The sequence below is a fragment of the Haplochromis burtoni genome, unplaced genomic scaffold (genome assembly GCF_018398535.1).
Source record: "Haplochromis burtoni strain Fernald_Lab_line unplaced genomic scaffold, NCSU_Asbu1 Contig_173, whole genome shotgun sequence".
In the NCBI taxonomy this organism is placed as follows: Eukaryota; Metazoa; Chordata; class Actinopteri; order Cichliformes; family Cichlidae; genus Haplochromis; species Haplochromis burtoni.
In genome coordinates this window covers 763,942-786,456 of record NW_024582534.1, presented here as the reverse complement: position 1 = coordinate 786,456, position 22,515 = coordinate 763,942, and the positions used below count along the sequence as shown (strand labels likewise).

The 22,515-nt window shown below is 43.6% G+C and overlaps 1 protein-coding gene across 1 annotated transcript in view; it reads right to left on the bottom strand.

Annotated features, from left to right (window-relative positions):
• The window catches only part of lmo3 (LIM domain only 3), a 53,295-nt gene extending 47,277 nt beyond the window's left edge, over nucleotides 1-6,018 (bottom strand). The window contains exons 1-2 of the mRNA XM_005933815.3: nucleotides 5,515-6,018; nucleotides 3,012-3,225 (exon numbers count right to left, since the gene is read on the bottom strand). Coding sequence (XP_005933877.1) covers nucleotides 3,012-3,225; nucleotides 5,515-5,539 — 239 coding nt within the window. The 5' untranslated portion in view covers nucleotides 5,540-6,018. The remainder of the gene's footprint in view (nucleotides 1-3,011; nucleotides 3,226-5,514) is intronic.
• Nucleotides 6,019-22,515: the final 16,497 nt, after the last annotated feature.

Sequence of the window (22,515 nt, the reverse complement as noted above, 5' to 3'; positions counted from 1 at the left end):
AATAAATGGCTGCTTAGCACTTTAAAATATACTGTTTGTGTTCTTGCTTTGGTGGAGTGGGAGTGGGCCAGTTTCTTGTTGCGTTCAGTACACGCCCAGACAAAGAACGTAACACTATTGAACTATATTCCTCTACTAAATATGGCAGAAGATGATATCACAGGTTAAATCAACTAAATGTACTGTCATGGCATGAAAAGTGAATACAACATTTTCAAAATCTGGAATGAACAACAGCAGGTTTGTTGAATAGCAGCTGTCCACACGTGTATCCCAGCCTCAGCCAAGCTGTGCATCGTAGCCAAAGCTAACATGGAAACAAATACATCACACATACAGTCCTCACTGCCCTATGCCCAGTTTGTATATTACTCAGTGGTTGGACGAGTGTATTTCTCTCTGGTCCGCACTGATCACTTCCATCATGTGGCTGGTGGTGCTCAGCTGCAGCCCCAGCTCCCCGTGTCTCTTGCTGGGGGTCTGCGTAAGTCTAGCGGCCTCCTGGGGGCCCGGGATCTGTTCTGGGGGATTCTCCTTTTTCTATTTCTTTGCTTATTGTTCAGTCTGGTGGTCGCCCCCCGACTGATGCAGCATAACATCCACAAGACAATATGAATAATAAAGTAAATAAATAAAACAAAAACGTTAACAAGAGGAGCCTACAGCGAGGCTACGGTGCTCCTCCCGGGAGAGCAAATATGTTTGACACAACAAAGGATTCAGACCATAATTCTGCTTGGACAGGACAAAAACCCCAAACCAAAACGCTGCATAAGGAACAATCCGTTTACTATTATTAATAAATTTGTCCATAGCTGTCAAACTGGCCGAGGATGTGAGAACATGATCACAGTGCAGCATTCTGCAGCCACGTCTCTCTGCAAACAAAACCCGCTAACATCAGGTTTTGTGGGACGTGATGCTGATTCGGTCCGGGCATGCTCTCTCAGGTGTTAAACTCTAACACTACTGAGGACAACACCCACAACATGCTCATTTTACCCTGTTACCCCTGTGATGCTATGACAGCATGAACTCTGCTACATCTTCCATGAACTGTTTATTGTCAGTCCCAAAAGTTGAATCTGTTCATCTGAAACCAGCACCGCTGATTAACAATGACCATTGATCAGTGTGGCTGTTGATCAATGGTCATGATAATTTCCGTATTAATGACCATGAAACTGACGTTGCGGCTCACCGTTAGTCAGAGGTGCTGCTTTCAGTCATTATGCAAATGTGCTGTTTATAAACCTGCATCAGCTGAGACTGAAGTCTCATTCAGTCGACTTTGATGGAAGAGCTGCAAAGAAGAAACGTAACGCTGTCAGAAACCTTCATGTCTTCATATCCTACTCGAACTCCATTAAAACATTTAGCTAAAACAGAAGAGTGACCTCATCACAGCGCTAAGCATCGATGTGAATTTACAAAACTTTCATTCTCACAAATCCAAAAATTAAACAATTTCACAAACCGCATGCAGATTAAACTTCAAGGTTGTAATGGCGGCTCGCCATAAACTACAAGCTGATTTAACATGAACGTGACTTCAAAAACAACAGCAGCTGTTTCCTGACATCAGCCCACAGGAGGCCACGACAACACAGAAAGGATCGAACTTAAAGTGTTTCAGTATCTTCAGAATCGTCTTTGTGATGACGTAAAGTCAGAAATGGATATATTTGAAATTTTAATAATAATAATAGTTACATTTAAAAAGATTTTAATTGGAAATAATTCATTTTTATTGGCTCCAGCCACCCACGACCCTGATGGATAATTAATGTTTGATTTATTCAAAAGCTGTAGCTACAAAGATGATTGTTAGAAGGGAAACACTTACTGTTGCTAATGTTTACTGCATTACAGTGGATGAAAAAACAATTCATTGCAGTGTTAAAAAAATAAATAATTAAAACCTTGTCTGTAAAATTAAAAAATGATTAGTTCCAGATTTTATTCCCATTTAAAGAAGTTAAATGATCCAGTGTTTTATTATCAGTTATACTTACAAATATACCAACGATTGTGTTTCTATACAGGAGCACAGAAACACTCGATTTCTGCCAAATAAAATCTTCTATTTCTATTTGTACGTATCGAAACTACAGTCTGTTCCAGTGAATATGCAGACCACGTGAACACACTTGGTTACACAGTACTACTGAATCGCACACACTGATAAATAGATAAAATATTACACAAAAAGAGAGCATGAATCGTTTGGTCATAATGAAATGTTGCTGTGCACCAATTAGGTTCGAGAGATAATGAATTACTGTGACGAGGTTTATTGTTTTCTGTGCTTTGACTCTTTGTGACTGTTGTTACAGAATCACTAACTTATTTATTTTCTGCTGTTTTTGTACTTATCACACACGTGCCCACAGAGACAGAGTCTGAAAGGGTCGTAAATGAAAATAAAATATTCACATTTTTAGATACAAACGAATAAGTTTCCTTTTTTAAATTTAGTAACAACAGTTCTTATGTTGCAGTTGCCGTCACAATAGTGAAATACTCCATCATGTCCCAGTTTGTAGGCGAGAGAAGCTATAAAGGACGTGTCACTGCTAACGTGAAATAACGTTTCTATTTATGGGTCGGACTGCGCGGAAAATCAAGTAAAAGTTCTTCAGGCACTTTATTACCTTTTAACTTTAAAAATCATGATAATGTTTCAATATCAGAGTTGCTGCCATTTCCAATAAAATCATCACATTTCAGCGAGTAGTTACATTAATATTGTAACATCATGCTGTCAGTACATAATTCTTTAAAAACTGAGCCTTGTTATTCCGATACACCGATGCAATTACTACCTGGAACCAATTTAGGAAGATTGGCTCACACTCCTGTGATGGTTACTAGTGCCTGTTTAAAAAGATTATATATGAAACAAAATACTAAGAAGATAAAAATAAAATACACATTGAAAATACAATCGAACATTTAACACTTGGTGTGCTGCGTTCGCTTACTGCCAAAACGTCAGCGGTCTCTCTTACCGTAGGTAGTCTCTCCGACACAGGATGAGATTGGCTTTGGTGTACAGAGTGGATCCCACCTCGCCCAGTCTGCAATCACAGCAGGCACACTTGAGGCAGTCCTCGTGCCAGTACTTATCGAGAGCCTTCAGCAGGTAGCGGTCCTTGATCTTCCGGTTACAGCCGGCACAGCCTTTAGGCTTGGTGTCCGGCTGGACGGAAAGCATTTGTATACCTGGGAGAAGCACAAACAAAGCTTTAAAATCATCGAGCAGGTAAACACATGAAGGATCACAGAACGATTAAATGAAAAAAATCAAAACCAGGATAAACAGAGAACTAGACCTCAAGTTACATACACGTAATGCACTGTTTAAAATCATGGCAATTAAGAACATTGACAAGAAAAGTGAAATAAGACATAAAATCAGGGATAATGTGCTTTGATTTTAATGCAGCCCTCAGTCTTACACTGTCGTGTTTGTACAGTCAGTGTTATCACAAAATGCTCAGAGTTACAGATTTGTTTTTTAATTGTGAACTGTGATGACATTTACTACATGTATGTATGTTGTAGGTATGTGTGTGTGGTGTTTTCCTTTATTTGGGAATATTTACAATAAGAGCGCCGTAGTGTAGTGGTTTACAGGTCGGCCCCGTCCAGAGAAGACATAAATACCTTTGGGCTTTTGCACCTGTTGTAAGAAAAATCTGGTAAATCAAACATGCAAAGCTGCTGTGAATCAGGGAGCAGTTCAAAGAGATCCAGAATGAGGTTTAGTGCAAAGACTGCAGCAGCTTCCATAAAGGTGTTACAGTAAAGACCAGCTGTGCAACATTTATAATTCAGACTGAAACAACAGTTTCCCTGATTAGCACATCAGTCAGTGCAGGATGTGGTGCATTGTTTGATTAAAGAAACACTTCTTACAGGAACCCGACACTTTTCTGACCTTAGCACACATGTTTGCCTTACATTTGATTATGTCCAGGCAGAGCAGCTTTTACACAACCATGAATGAAAACACTGAGTTTCAGTGCATGCCCACACAGACCCCACGCCACAGTTTCCCAGCTCTTTTGCACCTTAGTCTTTGGGGGTGTGGTTAGAGCCGAGGAGGTTTGCAGTGGCCTGTATTGTTTGGCCTGAGCTAACTATGGGAAGCCTTTGTTGGGCCGTTGAGGCGGTGAGAAGGTGGGGGTCACTGAGTTTTTGCATGAGGCTGGAATTAGTATTCTCCTGCCATTCTCCGAGGAGTGGCACGGTCCCACTCCCCTTTGTCCCCCACCCCCGCCCACACACACAGACCACAGTGTTTAAGCTGCATGTTTAGCTCGGGTCATCTTTAAATATTAAAACCTGTCAGAGTTTGAGGGCTGCACCGTGTCGCTGTAGTCGTTTGTCCTTTGAGGTTACTAACATCGTTTTATTATGTTAGTTGGCTTAGTTGTAAGTGCAGACTGATCAGCATTTACTACCAGATAACTTGAACCTGCTGTTCACTGGAATAAACACAGCGTCCTCCATCGTGTTTAAATGTCACATGAAAACTGCGTTGAATGTGTTCAGCAGCAGGAAACGATGCAGTTTGAATGACATGTGTTTACAAACTATTAATAATCTGTAAAAACAGATGTGCGTCCTTTTAATCTCCCACAAATTCTGTAAAAAGTTAGTTTTTCTCGCCGCGGTGCGGGAGGCGGCTCAGCTCGTTTGTGTTGTGTTGGGGCTGCCGATTTGTTAATTGGCTGGATTTAGAGAACGGAGCGCACGGCTGCTCCCCCGCGCCCGCTCAGCGGCACTGATCCGTCCGGCCTCGTTAACACTACAAAGTCCCCGCGACTCATTACCAAACCAAAAGAAGCAAGAGTTTCCACAGCCCTTTTACTGTGCCATAAACTCGGCAGAGAGGAGGGGAAGCACGGCAGGAATGTGGCCGCTTCGCTTTTTCGATTGCCGGGGAAGTGCTGAACAAAAGCTCCCAAAGAAAGCTCGGAGTACTAATCATATCTGTTTATTTGCTGCTGGCTCGTAGCCTCCCTTTCCCCCGTTCATTGTGGGCTTCTAAGCTGCTGCTGCTGCGCGTCCGCAGCATCATCGTGTGAATCCCGAACGAATGGAGGACGGCGAACAGAGACAACAACGGTGTTCCGGTGCGAGCTGATGCTCGCGTTTTCACCCCGAGTTTAATCACTGTTGTCGTGGGAGCGCATTATCGTTAGAGGCCAATGACGGATTTCTCAGACTCGCATTTCCACGCACCTCGCACAAACACATGGAACAGCACCGTGTGGACCTGTCTGCCGTTTAATTACTGACAAAACGCACACCGCTCTCACGCATTCGTGAGGTGCTCTCGATAAAATGAGGCAAGTTAGATAATGGATCGTTTCTAGCAAAAGCAGGTCAGATGTGAACGCGTCGCCTTCGACGCAGAGATGCTGTAACTTGTCGTCGCAGAACACTCCAAACACACAGAAAACGTTCCGTTCATACAAGCCGAAGCCAAAGAAAGCGTCTTACCGAAACTTTTCTCCCTTTTCTGCATTTGTTGAGCCGCTGGAGCAGCCGAAGCACCACCATGCAACCCGGAACCGCCTGGACCGGAGATCAGCTGTCTGCAGGCAGACTGAGATCAGGCTTTGTTAGAGAGGGAACAATCCAGCACGGCGGCCAAAGTGGAATGAAGAGAAGGAGAAACGCCGGCTAATAAAACGCAGGCGGATGCGTTTGCTCCCGTCGGGCGTCGCACAGTGTGTGAGAGCACGTTTATCGGTGCGCAGAGAGAGGCAGGCAGCGAATGACAGAACGACAAAGAGATGCTTCCCCTCCACGACACTGGCAACCTCATCACAGCGGCTCCTGCTGCATGCTGCTTGGCTCATCAGCAGGCAGAGCAGAGGTTACGCACAGCGGCTCCCTCACCGAGCAGTAAGCGCGCTCTTCCCAAACTCTTACACGTATGAAGCCTTGTTTTCGATGCTATTTCTGCCACCTTTGTTTTCAGTAAGGCTCATTCTTCTGATCACTCACCTCTCTCAGCAAGTTTCAACCGAAGCCTAAACTAAAGCAGCGAATTGAAGCAGCTACAGATTGCCAGAGTTGGAGCAACTGGCAGCGCAGGTCGCCACATTGACCTGGAGCTTGGAAACAAAGACTTCCAGGAGCGACTGCTTGGTGTGTCAGCAGCTAGCTACAGGTGGAAGCTGCAGGGAGCTCGGGTCTGTCAGAGACTGAAGTTTCTCTTATTATTCTCCCACCTCCAGTCTTCTCAGCAGTGACACGATATGATCAGTTATTAGCAGCTGTTTGGTTAAAGGATGCCTCCCGTACACGCCCACTTTCTTTGATTTTGGAGGGTCTACATTATAGATACAGAAGCAAATGCAATAGTCCACGTGTAGGTAGAGCAGTTTACTCCTAACACTGACACTAATATTGAGATGAGCAGCTCTCAGAGAGTCACAGAGGTAACTCCTTGCATTGTTTATTTCAGCCTACAGTACATCTGCACAGGGTTCTAATTATTAACATTTAAAAAGATCAGTCCGAGTTTAAGCCCCCAAAAGTGAAAGAAAGTACTGTCTACTGCTTGCACTTTTGTTTGGTAAAAGACTAGTGTGAGAAAATGCAAACATCACAGTGCATATAATAGCTCTGTGATTACACCAGCCTGTGGCAAAGGGAGGTCTCCAGCTGGGTTAACATCAACAACTCTGATTATCATCTCGCCATAGTTGCTTTTAATCATTCTTGTATTAAAGGACAAATGCATTCGCCAGGTTTCCGTGTCAAGTCGTGCATCAATTAGCGACCTAGTTTAGATGAGACGAGGCAGCGAGGAGGCCCGAGTGTCACGGTATGGTTACCCCATACCTTCCTCCCCACCGCACCACTGCTCCCTATCACACACACAGATGTGTCATATAAATATGATGATAGACAAATGAAAGTGTGGAAGGCACTGAAGGAGGAGACACAAGTCAATAGTTGGCATGCAACTCCAGCCAAAAATGCAGCAATAATGAGTTGGGTCATAAAATGCTCTCCGCGCCATTATGAGTGATGAGATGCATTAAAGCTGACAGGGTATTACCTGCCAGTAATTAGGTTTTGTCATGGATTGAATTATTTCAAGGAGGCCTATCTCGGTAATCATGCAATCTGCTGCAGTGTGTGTGAGGCTTCCACCCCTCTCCTGGTGCCCTTCCACCCTCCTTTCACTTGCTGTGTTCAGCCAATTATTCATTCTCCGTATGAATATAAGATGAAGACAGAAAGCAGGAGTGTATGTGGAGAGCGGGGGGAGCGGTGAGCATCGCGCGGCTAGCCGGGTCTTGTCATGCACCATACAGTACTCTGCCAAACCGGAGAGAGGGGACTTCTGCTACACGCTATGACCCCAACCATCAGCCTGTAATGAAGACACAAACGAACCTGCACCAAAACCAGACACGCTCTGAACAGCCTTGCATACATGACATTTCAGCAGGAAGCAAATCTGCTACATTTCCATCCGATCTCTTCCCTGGGAGCTCAACCAGCACTTTACATGCAGCCCTTGCTGGGGCTAAGCTTTGACTTAGAACCAAGAGAAGCAGAGTACTGATAACACATACCTTGAAGGAGCTACAGCCAGGGATGCCCAAAACAAATACTGCCGGGGTTTCGTCTTCTGTGTTCTCTTGACTTTGAATGAAAATCTCCAGAAGGTAACTTTGTGAGAGCTTGGCCAGCTCCCGCTTTTCTAAAGAAAACTTTGCCGCCAAAGTTTTATGGTTTGATAACTGTTAATAGCTGAGCTTTGACCCTAAACTCTGCTCCCCTCGCTGCTCTGTGGCTCCTGCAGCTCTCTTACAGAGCATCCCTTTCCCCCTTCTCCTTCCCTGCTTGTATCTCTGTGTGTCTCTCTGTTTCTCTGACAGGGAAAAGCAGCGCACAGTCGAGCCTCCTCTCCTATTTAAGCCCCTCCACCAGGTCCCCAGTCAGCAGCACACTCCAGCTCATCCAAGAAGCTGACAAGCACCGTTAGGGAAGGCAGCGCATGTTGCTCTAATGGACCTCATTAAGCTCTACTTACAGATGTTCTCTTAACATAATTGATCTGCAGCGAGTTGAGAGGACGGCAACCTATTCCCCAGCCCCCAATTATGGCCCGGTAATTAGATCCCCAACCTCCAGTTCTCCACATTCACCCTTCTAACATTCCGAAATATCAAAGTATCTCTTTCTCTCAAAGCGACCACCCCTCCCTACACCACCTCACCTCCGTGTCTCCTCCCTCCTCCCCACAAGACACTATTGACAGTCAGATCCGCTAACCTTTGTAGTGTAGCCAGATTAGCAGTGAACTCACTGCTATTGACAGCGCTCACTCAGTTTTCTATTCCTCCTTTCTCTCTCCTTGCCTTTTCATCCCCGTTGGGAGACAGAGAGAAAGTGAGTGGCACAGATGGAGGAAAGGGAGAGCGAGCGAGGGGGGAAACTGAGTCGGCATACGCCATAAAACATCCTAATGGTAATATTTGTCTTCATCTTTTACCTCAAATAATTCCTCTGATGCCAACTTGGAATAGAAAAGGTGTTGGGTGGAGATGCCGGGAGCTACAGAGTCGTGATAATGTAGCTTAATAGTGCCAGTCAGTGTCACTCCTGTAGCCCCAATGTTGAAACAGAAAGCGGTCGAGTAGAATGTCCTACTTTTGCATCACGTAAAAAACTATTTATGATGAAAAGTAATAAAATATTGTTCCCAGATCTTTAAGTTTTCACAAATGTAACAAAATAGTTTTTTAGGATGTCAGGAAACGGGACACATACTGTTGCCATGTGAGAATGTTTTCATAACAGGAGATATCAACATGGCGTGCACCCGCAGGCCTCCCAGCACAAGTTAAAGGCCGGTGGCTAACTGGCAGTGTTTGCTCTGTCCTGATCGTCTGCTTCAGGAACTCATTTTACATCGAGTCCACTTTGGTCCTTACTGATCAAACTCAATCCCTGATCTCAACGTAAGCTAAAGAAGTGCAGTTTCAAACACATGCATTCATTTTTCTACGTGATAAATGTGTCTAAGTAGAGAAAAACTTTGATGTTTATTGTTTTATATATATTCAAAAAAATTTGATGAAATTTAAAAACTAACATTTCTATTTCCAGCCATCAGGCTGAAGAAAGAGTCCCACTGGGCTTGGTTAGCCTGTGGGACTCCGGAGGCAGCCGACAGGTATCGACAGGCCAAGCAGAACGCGGCGCGGGCGGTGGCGGAAGCAAAAATTCGGGTGTGGGAGGAGTTCGGAGAGGCCATGGAAAAAGACTTTTGGACTGCCTCGAAGAGATTCTGGCAAACCGTCAGGCGTCTCAGGAGGGGAAAGCGGTGCTCTACCTGCACTGTGTGTAGTGCTGGCGGAGCGCTGCTGACGTCGGCTGAGAAAATCGTCAGGCGGTGGAAGGAATACTTCGAGGACCTCCTTAATCCCACTGACACGTCTTCTTCATCTGGGGACGAGGGGAGAGACCCGCCAATCTCTGGGGGCGAGGTCACTGAGGCAGTTAAACAACTCCCTGGTGGCAGAGCCCCTGGGGTCGACGAGGTCCGCCCCGAGTTCCTGAAGGCTCTGGACGTTGTAGGGCTGTCCTGGTTGACACGCCTCTGTAATGTTCAGAATCAGAATCAGAATACTTTATTGATCCCTGGGGAAAATTATTTTTTGTTACAGTGCTCCATTATAAACCAACATTAAGACAAGACAGACAATACACTAACTAAGAATAGTACAATATATACATATATATACATACATACATAAGTCACTCATAAATAAATAGCTGAACAAGAAACACGTGTAGTTGTAGCAGCAAACAGTGTGTTAGGTGGAGGAGTTGTACAGGGAGCCACAGGCAGGAAAGATTTCCTGTGTCGTTCAGTGGTGCATCATGGGTAATCTCAGTCTCTCACTGAACGTGCTCCTGTGACTGACCAGCATGTCATGGAGTGGGTGGGAGGTGTTATCCAACATTGTCTTTATCTTGGACAGCATCCGCTGTTGCGTGGAGATCAGGGGCAGTACCCCTGGACTGGCAGACCGGGGTGGTGGTCCCCATCTTTAAGAAGGGGACCGGAGGGTGTGTTCCAACTACAGGGGGATCACACTATGCCAGGGTGCTGGAGAGGAGAGTCCACCCGTTAGTCGAACCTCAGATACTGGCTCTGTCAGGGCTGCCCTTTGTCACCGATTCTGTTCATATTTGTTTGGACAGGATTTCTAGGCGTAGCCAAGCGGCGGAAGGCTTCCACTTGGGTGGTCTCAGGATCTCATCTCTGCTTTTTGCAGATGATGTGGTCCTGTTGGCTTCATCAGGTGATGGCCTCCAGCTCGCACTGGAACGGTTCGCAGCCGAGTGTGAAGTGGTGGGAATGACAATCAGCACCTCCAAATCTGAGGCCATGGTCCTCAGCTGGAAAAGGGTGGAGTGCCCACTCCGGGTCAGGGACGAGAGCCTGCCCCAAGTGGAGGAGTTTAAGTATCTCGGAGTGATGGGAGAAGAGAGCCGGAGATTGACAGACGGATTGGTGCAGCGGCTGCATTGATGCGGACGCTGCACCAGTCTGTTGTGGTGAAGAGAGAGCTGAACGTAAAAGCGAAGCTCTCAATTTACCGGTCGATGGTGGTTTGGGCATCTGACAAGGATGCCCCCTGGGCACCTCCTGGGGTTGGTGTTCCGGTCATGTCCCACCAGGAGGAGGCCCCGGGGCAGACCCAGGACACGCTGGAGAGATTATATCTCTCGGCTGGCCTGGGAACGCCTTGGTGTCCCCCGGATAAGCTGGAGGAGGTGACTGGGGAGAGGGAGGTCTGGGCCTCTTTGCTTAGGCTGCTGCCCCCACGACCCGGCCTCGGATAAAACGGAAGAAGATGGATGGATGGACATTTCTATAGTAGACAGTGAAAAACAGAACCTTTCCTTTAATTCTTTATCTATTAATTGTAATGAATTAATGTAACGACTGTGGAGGAGCTCGGTATCAGCAGGAAAAGCTGTTAAAATTTATAAAGAATACCAATTAAAAGCATGGCTGCCTTCATATTTTTCAAAGCCATGCAGGGGCCATATCCCAATCCTTGCTGGCCAATTCTGGCCCCGGGGCCTTATGTTTGACACCCCTGGTCAAGTTCAAGTCGAGAAAATTTGGTAACCTGACACTCAGCACATGTTATTAGTCTGTGTCAGTGACCTTCAGTGTTCATGTTAGAGACATGTGCCATTATAGACACACACACACACACACACACACATACACACACACACACACACACACACACACACACACACATCGTACGACACACACACACACACACACACACACACTGTAGGCGTTTGTTTCTAACTGTCCTGTAAGTAGAAATACTCTGAACATGCTGCATATGGATGGATTTGCAAATATAAAATTTTAATTTTACAATAAAAACAAACATCAGGTTAAAAAAAACTTCTCATCCCAATATTTTTGTACATTAATTTTTCTTCTGATATTCAAATATTAAACCAAAAATATTTGTTTATTGTTGTGTAAACCTGTTTAAGCAAGTCGTTAAAAAACATTAATATAAGAAATTTTGCTTGCTGATATAAATTAAGACTAAACACTAAAGGAGGCAGCGGTTAAAATCAGGCAAGTAGATTCAGACCAGCTGATTATTCAGACCCAGAATCAGCTGACTGATTTAGTTTTGATCTTATTATGAGACTGAAGGACGATTTATAATTCTTTTTATGTTTGAATGTTTTTTTCTTATGCAAAAATAAAGATTATGTGAATTATAGAAATGTGGATGCTATGGTAATGCAATTGTGCATAACTGTCCAAAAACCCAACACCCCCAGAGGCTGGCATCCAAAGTGGGACTGAATCAGGTGGTGAGTAGAGCAGGTCAGTTCACTGGAAACCAGAACAACAAACACTGAGTCGCTGGGCAAAACTGGCAGAGCTGGAGGTAAATACACAGCTGATGATCACAATGTATGCAAAGAGCCAGCTGGAGGTCTGGCTCCACCCAGGGCGTGGTTACCTGCTTCACCTGCAGCAGAAGAGAGAAAAACAAGCATGCCTGACAATATTTCAGTAATCTGTGCTCATTTATTTATTTATTTAAGATTCTGATGTTTAATTATTACAGATATGATTCCAGTAGCCCGTGTCTTGTATCTCAAATATTACACCAGAAATAATTTGTTTGTTCTTTTTCAACCAAGTTATTAGAAAAACATGCTAATAAAAGACTAAAAAACTACACCGATCAGTTATTTATTGTGGAACATGTAGCTCGACGTTTGTGTGTATAGCTTGTGTATGAACAAACTGCCTGGTCATGTCAATGTGCATTATTTCACTATGGGAATAATAATAGCAATAATAATTAGTATTATTCTTAACAATATTACTGAAAATATGAATAGAAATGATGAAGAAACAGAGGGTCTGTGTGGGAACTGGGAAGAATAGTCACCCTATGCTGGAGATGACACAGGGTAACCCTCGTTGGTCGTACTGTGTTGTTTCAGACGGGGGTGGGTGTCATTATTGGTCAGGTGAATAGTGTTTTTGTTCTTTTCCCAATTTCTATTGTTCTGTTCGATCCCAAGCACACCAGCAGACAACAGAATGAATGATCAAGGTTGCAGCAGCCCAGTAAAAGTCCGGACCTCGGCCTGACTGACGCTGTGATGGGACTTTAAAAGAGCTCTGCACAAACACAAGCCTGCAAACGTCAGTGATCTGAAGCAATGTTGGAAAGTTTCAGTTTTTCACACATTGCTTTTGCATTGCATAAATGATGACATGGTGTGACTGTCCCGTGTTGTAATCTTTATGTTTTGTTGTGTTGTTATTATGAGCAAAACCCAAATCCTGCTCTAACTACGCGCACATCAGCAGCACATAGCACTAGAGACGTTTAACTGGCTACAACAAACAACACTGGCTAGTTTTGTTTGTTGTAGTCATAATTTTTAGTATTTTATATAAATACTATGTACTCTTTAATTTTCAGTATGTACCCTTGTTGCCCTTGAAAATGAAACTTTTAGCATTACTAGAGATGGCACGATACCACAGGAACTAAAAATGTGTTTATCACAGTGCAGGATGAGCTGTTACAAGCCAACAGAGACACGCGTCCTGTAAACTGGCAACTCTTCTTTCATTTTTTCATCTTTACTTCAAAGGCTAATTGTTGCTAAAGGTTATAAGACTCGAATTCATTTTTTAAAGCAGTCTTCAGCTGTATTGTTTAAACCAGTGTTGGAGACATTACTCAAAAACATCATGTATTACACATTATTTATTATTTTTCTTAAAAGTAAAGGAGTATGTTTGGTAAATACCAGTTAACAATAAAACTTTAGGCTACAGTCTCACACACCAACACAAATCTGCACGCTATCAAAGACACACAAACAATCTTTCTTTAGTGTTTACATATGAAACACAAAGCCAAAATTAAAAATCAGCTGCACAGTGATTGGACTTAGGAACGGAAACAGGTAGAAACGGAGTCTGCTAGGTTTGAATGTCGTTCAGCTCGTTACCTGTTGAAGATCAGGAGCTGCTGAAGCTGGGGTCACCATTCACGGCATTATCATCACTCTGGATGCTTTGCTAGGTTTGTGTTGGCATGCTCTCTGTGCAGATGGTTGCAGAAAGTTGACGTTGTGTTCGCAGAAACTGTCCTGGATGCAGTTTGCACTCATCCTTTTGTGTAGTAAGAATAAAAATGTTTGCATTTTTGCTCCTGGAAAGCTGTATCGCTGTTCCGCTCCACCGCTGTCATCCTTCCACATGCAACCTAAAGGTGTGCAGGAAAAAAAGCTTGTTTTTTGGGTGATGCTTTGCTCTCTCTCACCATTATGCTGCAATACAAATAATGACATAATTGTAACTGTAATGTGATTTCCGAGTTTAGTACAGATTACTATATACATCACACTGTTACAGCCAATACTGTTTATAACACACGTTTAATTTAGGTGTGCTGTACTTGAGGCCACAGTATCTACTTAGACTTAACAGTATGTAGTTCTTCAGAACCATCTGATACTTCACAGAATAAACAATATTTCAGCTGTGCTGTCGTCATTTTAAAAAACAATCAGCTTAAATACAATTACAGGAACATGCATAAAGTTTAAAGCTATAAAGATAGAGAGCTCTACTCAGCAAACTGATCCACTATTTTCAGTAGCAATCACAAGATCGCTCCGCTCAGTCTGATCCTCAGATCCTGATCCTGGGCTCAGGTCTCCTGTGCAGAGAGGAACAAAAGGCAAACTGCAGTCATAAAGCCAAAGCAGATGAATATGCAGATACAGAAGACTCAATTCAATTTACTACAGCGCCAAATCACAACAACAGTCACCTCAAGGCGCTTTATATTGTACAGTAGATCCTACAATAATACATACAGAGAAAACCCAACAATCATATGACCCCCTATGAGCAAGCACTTTGGCGACAGTGGGAAGGAAAAACTCCCTTTTAACAGGAAGAAACCTCCAGCAGAACCAGGCTCAGGGAGGGGCGGGGCCATCTGCTGTGATTGGTTGGGGTGAGAGAAGGAAGACAGGATAAAGACATGCTGTGGAAGAGAGACAGAGGTTAATAACAGATATGATTCAATGCAGAGAGGTCTGTTAACACATAGTGAGTGAGAAAGGTGACTGGAAAGGAAAAACTCAATGCATCATGGGAATCCCCCGGCAGCCTACGTCTATTGCAGCATAACTAAGGGAGGATTCAGGGTCACCTGGTCCAGCCCTAACTATATGCTTTAGCAAAAAGGAAAGTTTGAAGCCTAATCTTGAAAGTAGAGATAGTGTCTGTCTCCTGAATCCAAACTGGAAGCTGGTTCCACAGAAGAGGGGCCTGAAAACTGAAGGCTCTGCCTCCCATTCTACTTTTAAATACTCTAGGAACAACAAGTAGGCCTGCAGAGCGAGAGCGAAGTGCTCTAATAGGGTGATATGGTACTACAAGGTCATTAAGATAAGATGGGGCCTGATTATTTAAGACCTTGTATGTGAGGAGCAGGATTTTGAATTCTGGATTTAACAGGAAGCCAAAACAGGAGAAATCTGCTCTCTCTTTCTAGTCCCTGTCAGGACTCTTGCTGCAGCATTTTGGATCAGCTGAAGGCTTTTCAGGGAGTTTTTAGGACATCCTGATAATAATGAATTACAGTCGTCCAGCCTGGAAGTAATAAATGCATGAACTAGTTTTTCAGCGTCACTCTGAGACAGGATATTTCTAACTTTAGAGATGTTGCACAAATGGAAGAAAGCAGTCTTACATATTTGTTTAATATGTGCGTTGAAGGACATGTCCTGGTCAAAAATGACTCCAAGGTTCCTCACAGTGTTACTGGAGGCCAAGGTAATGCCATCCAGAGTAAGAATCTGGTTAGATACCATATTTCTAAGATTTTCAGGGCCGAGTACAATAACCTCAGTTTGATCTGAATTAAGAAGCAGAAAGTTAGCGGCCATCCAGGTCTTTATGTCTTTAAGACATTCCTGACATTCCACTATCTTTTTCCAGTTTAATGATCAGGATTGAATAGATGTCTTCATCCAGCTTATGTAGGAAACTGATGACACAATTACCAATAGGTGGGTTAATCAGCCCATGTGCATGAACTGAGAGATGGTCGCAGGAGAATGACTCACTTCTATAACACAAAGCATAGTTAATTAATACAAGGAAAGATAGAGAATACTAGAGCTGGAGAAAGGTAGGGAAATTAGTGGGTCAAACATATTAAAGTCCCTGACCTCTTATCAAGGGTGGCTGGCCTAGGGATACAGCAATGCTCCATACCCCTCCCAGTCCACTAAGTATTTGGCCCCTCTTCCACAGTGTCTGGCATCCAGAATGTGCCAAACCATACAGGCCAGGAGATCAGCAGGTGGGCACAGAGCACTGGAGAGAGGGTGTTTGTAATGTGATACATTAAGAGATATCTTCAACTGGCCAGTTTCAGGGTTGATCGGCGTTTAACTGGGAGTGAATTTTTTGGACTCAGTCTTATAAGGGAATATTTTTTAGTAGAGCCAAATCCTTTGACCGGGCAGGTTTGGAGCAGGAGTGAGACAACAGTTCACAACCTCTTTGTTTGCTCCTTGGTCCGTAACAGAGCAGTCCAGATAGTCCTTCAAATCCCACGGCGAACGTGATGTTGACAGACAACACAGGAATCTCACCTTCAGTGCCGGAAAAAAGAGGTACAGAGATAACCAAGGGGCGCTTGAAATGGTGAAAGAGGATGTCACAGAATTGTGGGTATATTTTATCCAGATAAGTAGTGTGCTCCACATGGACTGGTTTGAGGAAGTGACACACAGGACGGTTGCTTCCAATTCCTAGTTTGTGTTTCCGCTTGGCTGTTAGTCTGGCTTCTACTTCAAATAGAAGTCATGCTTCAGTCAGTCAATCTGGGGATTATGTTGCTTAACCAGGGGTGAACGAGAACCAAAAGTGTGTTTGGAGTTTTAAAAAGGCATAGCACCGTTTGAGCTGAGTGATTACCTGAGAGAGAGATACTGGTTTGGTGCAGTGAGTGATTTTCTGGTGTCATGTTCCACCCAGTGCCTAAACCGTAACGTTTCAGGAACTTTCACTTCCAGCAGAATCAAATAAACACGAGTCGCGAGGTTATCCGTGTTCCCAAATGTTATTGTCCATCCAGAGACACATGGCTACCGACAAGTCTAGTGAGTAAAAAAGCGGATAAACTAGAGCCAATTCCACTAACTTTTTCCAGTTTTTGGATGTCTTCATCCAGCTTAACTAGGAAGCAGTTATAATTATTCATAGGTGGGTTAATCATATCAGGTGCATAAACTGACAGGCAGGAGCAGGTGAAAGAGCTGCCTCTAAAAGCGTGTGGTTAATTCACCCACACACACCCATTGTTTCCAGCAGGGATGATTCACAATTCTCCATTTGGCAATCTGATGGATGCATCTGGGTCTGGAGATTTCCAGGAGAATGGTACTTGTCGGACTGCATTGTGCCAAGTGTAAAGTTTGGTGGAGGGAGGATTATGGTGTGCAGTTGTTTTTCAGACTCTTAGTTCCAGTGAAAGGAACTCTTAATATTTCAGCTTACCGACACATTTTGGACAGTTTCATGCTCCTAACATTGTGGGAGCAGTTTGGAACAGGAGGTGCCTTCCACAATGTGTGCATCAGTGTATAAGTGCACAAAGCAAAGTCCATAGAGACATGGATGAGCGTGTTTGGAGTGGAAGAACTTAACTGATGTGCACAGACCCCTGACTGCAGCTCCACACAACACTTTTAGGGTTTATTGGAGTGGAGACGGCCTGCCAGGCCTTCTCGTCCAACATCAGTATGTAACCTCACAAATCTGGTTCTAGGGGAGTAGTCAAAAATTATCGGCTAGCATCGTATTAAACCCTATAGATTATCAATAAAAGCTCAATGAGTAGCTTGGAAGAGCTTCACAAGCAGGGGAAGACCTCGAGCTCATTGAGGTTGTGCTTGAGGATGACCCAGGTGTCGGATCCATAGCAAAGAATGGGCAATACCAGTGTGCAGTACAGGCGGATTTTGGTGATGAGGGTGACGTTTGTCTTCTTCCAGACGCACCATCAGAGGGAGGCGAAAGCTGCTGACGCTTGACTGATTCTTGAGTGTATTTCCGCCGTTGATGCCACTTTCTTTGAGTTCCCGCACTTGTTCGATTTGCACGCCTTCGAGATGCACAGAGGCTGCCGACAAATCAGTAGTAAGGACTTTGGGCTTCTGAGCACTGATCTTGAAGCCATATGGTTGAGTAAACTGGGCGACGTCGTATAGGATGTCTGTAGCCTCGGCGTCATCTTCGGCAACGATGGCACTGTCATCTGTGAACATCAAGTCGGTTGCAGATTGGTCATCAGCGACTGGACTCTGTGGCAGCCGTTGAAGGTCCTGCGCATAACTGCAAAGTTGAAGAGCCGGGGGGATACCACGTCAACGTGCCTGACGCCAGGACTTGAAGTCGAAGGCAATCACTGTCCGCTGTCCACATCGAACCCTTCGCTCGATCAGGTGGTGAAGAACAAAGACCTGATCGCACATGCTGCGAGACTGCTCGCAATGCTTTTGTAGGCTTGACTGAATGATTTTCATGAAGACCTTACCAGTGATGGAAAGGAAATTCCACAATAGTCCTTGCACTTGCAGGTGTTGTCTTTCTTGTGAAGTGGGATACTGTCTGTATCGGTACCCTTTTGGCTAAGATTAGCCAAGGGGCTGATCAGCTCTGCAAAGACAAGCTTTGAGACAAACAACGTCTGTGTCGCACTCTTTGCAGAAATGGTGCACAGCAGCACTGTTTCGGGATACCGCGTTGCATAATCTACCAGAAACTATACAGAGCAATATCCATGTGTGCTTGGAAACAACGTGTTTCATACAACAGTGCATTTAGATCAACATTTTTGATTGCAAAAGCTGCCAGACAGGTTTAAAATGAATATAAATACATAAGCATGTTTTATTTAAATTATGTGACATCCCTCAATGTCTCCTTCTCATGCATCTCACCAACAATAATGCTGAGCTTCATCACTGGGCTTGAGCGCTAGGACTCCAACTATAATCAGGAGACCAATCAACATTTTTCAGTTTCAAAGTCCACATTTTCTAAGCCTCAAAGCAGTGTCCTTTAAGACTTTCACAAGGTTGCGAATTCATCCCCAGAGTCAGACTGGTAATGAAGAGCTCTACTTCACAGTCCTGAGGTGTCTGAGGAAGCATGCTCAGAGGGAATGACCTGAGCTTTGGTGGACAACATCCAGCTCACATTGCAAAGGCACAAAAGAGCAAAAAGTGTTAGAATTCTGACAAACAGACTGTTTTAAATAGAATATCAATCAAATTTGTTCCTATAGCTTATCCTTTTCAGGGTCGCGGGGGGCGCTGGAGCCTATCCCAGCTGGCGGGGTACACCCTGGACAGGGGGTGGAACTCTTGCTGTGCAGCAACAGTGCTAACCACTGTGCCACCGTGCTGCCCGGTGCAGCACTAAAAGCATTTACAATGCAGTAAAAGCAGCATATATTTTTACATAGCTTGTGTTTAAGGTTAGATTTATCGCCCTCTATCATGGTTTGGTGAAGCAGTCCTGAGTTTGTCTGACTTCAGGTAGCAGCGAAAGGACAGTTGGTAGAACCGTCACTGAAGTTTTAAACTGCAAGTTTTTTTTATGTAATATTCTGAAAACAGATTCTATAAATCAAGTTCAAAAGTTGTATTTGCTGATATAAGATCGCTGAAATCAGATTCTCTAGTTTCTGCAGAGAAAAAATTTAAAGTCTTTGATGATGCTGATATTAATTTAACATTATCCTGAGTAGGGATGGGTATCGTTTAGGTTTTATCCGATACCGGTGCTTAAAGAATGGAGAACACAAACTTTGACCAAAAACCTCTCATGTTCAGCTGATAACAATGTTAGCCTTTTCTGCAGCTATAGGGGATTTATGGCATCACTCTTGGCTGGAAGCAGTGCTTAAACAATGGAAAAAACACAAACTTTGTCCAAAAACCTGTTTTCCACTTTTTCTTTGGTCATTTTTGGCCAGGGTGAAGGGAGTATCTGCCATCAAACAAGAAGACAGCCGCATGTAGCTATGATGATGTTTGCTAGTTCACCTTACATGCATTAATGTAATAACGTGGTTAGCCTACTCAACGTAAATTACACACGAACAACATTAAGCTACTCACGCAGAGAAGAACGGCTGCTGCTGCATCATCATCCGTCATCATTTCTGCTACACTGGCAGGGCTAGGGGCCAGGACTCTCCTCTTCGGGTTTTTGGGGGATGTTGCTAACTCCGGGTCCGATAACAGGCACCACACCCGCAGTAGATGTGCTCGGTGTGAGGTCTCGCAGCAAGCTATCAAATACGGCGCATTTTTCGGCTTTTAAAAAGACGCTATGCGTCGCCAGGTGTTTCATCAGATTCGAGGTGTTGCCTCCTTTGACAGTATCACAGTATCAGCTTGAAGCACTTGTTGCTGCTGAGTTTGCATCTTTTGCTGTGAAGTACAGCCAGACTTTGATCGCTTCGTCTTGGTCATTTTTAATCTGTAGCTCTGCTCTAAAAGAACGTACGTACCTGGGCCCGCCTACTATCCTCAGAAACGTAAAATGATTGGGTGGAATCCAAAGTGTGTGACATCTCAGGAAAAATTATGGCACCGGATACCGGTACCCATCCCTAATCCTGAGCCTGGGACTGTTAGCAATGAAAACACAACTAATGTCCTGCACAACAGTGGCAGAAGAACTTATTGTCACGTTTCAGGAGTAAAATATTAAATTTAACTGTCATGTTTAGTATTGTGTGAAATTCTGGATGTAAAATACAGAGGTGAAAATGAATTTGATGATGATCTTAAAGTGGATGATAAATAAAACTTTATTGGGATTTAGAAATTCTAAAAACAACAAAACAGGCTTTAAACAGACATGTGAGATAATCAGAAATACAGGAACACCAGGTTAATGAGACACAGCTCCAATCAAATCCAAGAAGACAAGACAGCGAAAGCAAAACTGGAAACAAGGCAAATGAGATGATGCTACCAAAATAAAACAGGATATAACAAAATAAGAGCACACTTAACACAGAAACAGACACAGAGAACACGGGGGAGGCAGGATAATGAAATCAGGACGGGAACCAAAACAAAGGAGCGAGAAAGTCGAAAGAACAGTGACGGCAGCGAGGAGGCAAAGCAGAGGAGCGGCCAGAGGCCAGTGTAGGTGGAGGGGACAGGATACCCCAGGAGGCTCAGGCTTAAAGCTGCGTCGTAGAAAGCCTCAGCTACTCTGTGATGTGATGAATATTTAGAGCAGTGTAGTTAGATAAAAAGATGAAGTCAATTCAATTTTATCTATTTATCACAAGAACCCTCTGCGCAAGGTGCTTTGTGTATTAAGACCATAAAATAATACAGTGAAAACAATCTGATGACCTTCTATGAGCACTTGGTGACAGCAGGAAGCAAAAGCAGCCTCTGCATTAAGCTTAGGAGAACCTTCACTGAAATGAGAATAGTCCAGAGTGTGGAGGCTTCAGGCTGTAGGTGAATGCATGCAGACTGGGCCCGGTGAAGAGGAGACGAAGGTAGACGGTGTGATAAGCCTTCACCGCTCTACCTTTACAGTAAACAGTTTATTAGTGGGCAGCTGTGTGAGGAATTTGAAAAGCCAATGATTGATTCAGTGTGTTACACAATCAGTACTGATTTTTATCGCTTCTTTAGTCGCATCTATTCCCCTGCTTTAGTATTACTAATACAATGCATTATTTACATGTTACATATTGTGCTAATAAGAATCTCAGAATATGTGAGATCTTACTTATTATAGGAAAAATAGATGAAAATAAACAAGAAATTATCAAGAAAGCAGGGCAGCTTTCTATTAAAGCTGAAGTGGTAATAGCAGGGTAACAAGGCAGAAACAAGAGCATAATAATGGGGGTCATTTCTAAATTATTACCACACAGTTACCAAACTGATAACTACTTAATATCCAAGTAATATGATGGGAGCAACAGTGGCTAACATGTCTCAGGCTTTGGTGTTAGACGCCAACAAATAACTGCATTTCAGAAATGAAAGATCTGACATTTTAGAAAGCACCAGCAGTTAACCAATTACAGTTTATTTATCTTTGTATTGTGCGAGTGTGTGAGGATGATTAGTTTTTCAGTCATTACAGCCACCACTCACCCACATAAAGGTGATTAATAAAGTTACCTCTTCTTGGATGTAAAGGTATTTGGAGAGCATGTCGTCTTCTAAAGGAACAAATGCAAATTTGCAGACAAATCACAGCCACATAAACAAAACACACTAACGATCAAATAATATAAAAGAGACGTTTTAAAAAGCCTGTGTGCCTCTGTGCTGTCTACATGGATCATTATTGAAGGAACCGCCACAATGTCAGCTGAGTCAATCGGAGTTTATTCCATTGGTAGGGATAAGACACAGAGGCTTGCTATAATGGCTCATGTTAGATAATAGCCAAATGGCACTCATTTTCCAAGAAAAATATCAGCAGTCAATCAATAATGCATTCAAGGTTCACTTTGAAAGTGATCTTCTGCTTGCAGCTAATATCATGTGGCTGCTCAGCTCCAGCCCTCTGTCTCTAAATGAATTACCTGGCTAAATAATCAGCTGCTATGGTGTCACTGGCTGCTGCACAGCAGATATTTATCTCCAGGGAGGACAGCTTAATATTGCCGGAAACATTCATATGAGAGGAAGATAAGCAACTACGTGTGAAGATAAGATGACTGCTATCAAGCAGCCTAATGATTTTCAACTACCACATGTCAATAATAGGAAAGCTTATGCATTTGTAGAAGTTCTGCTTTATTGCCGATTTGCATAGAAATTGCCTTATTTTAGACTAAATAAGGACTTTTCATTCAC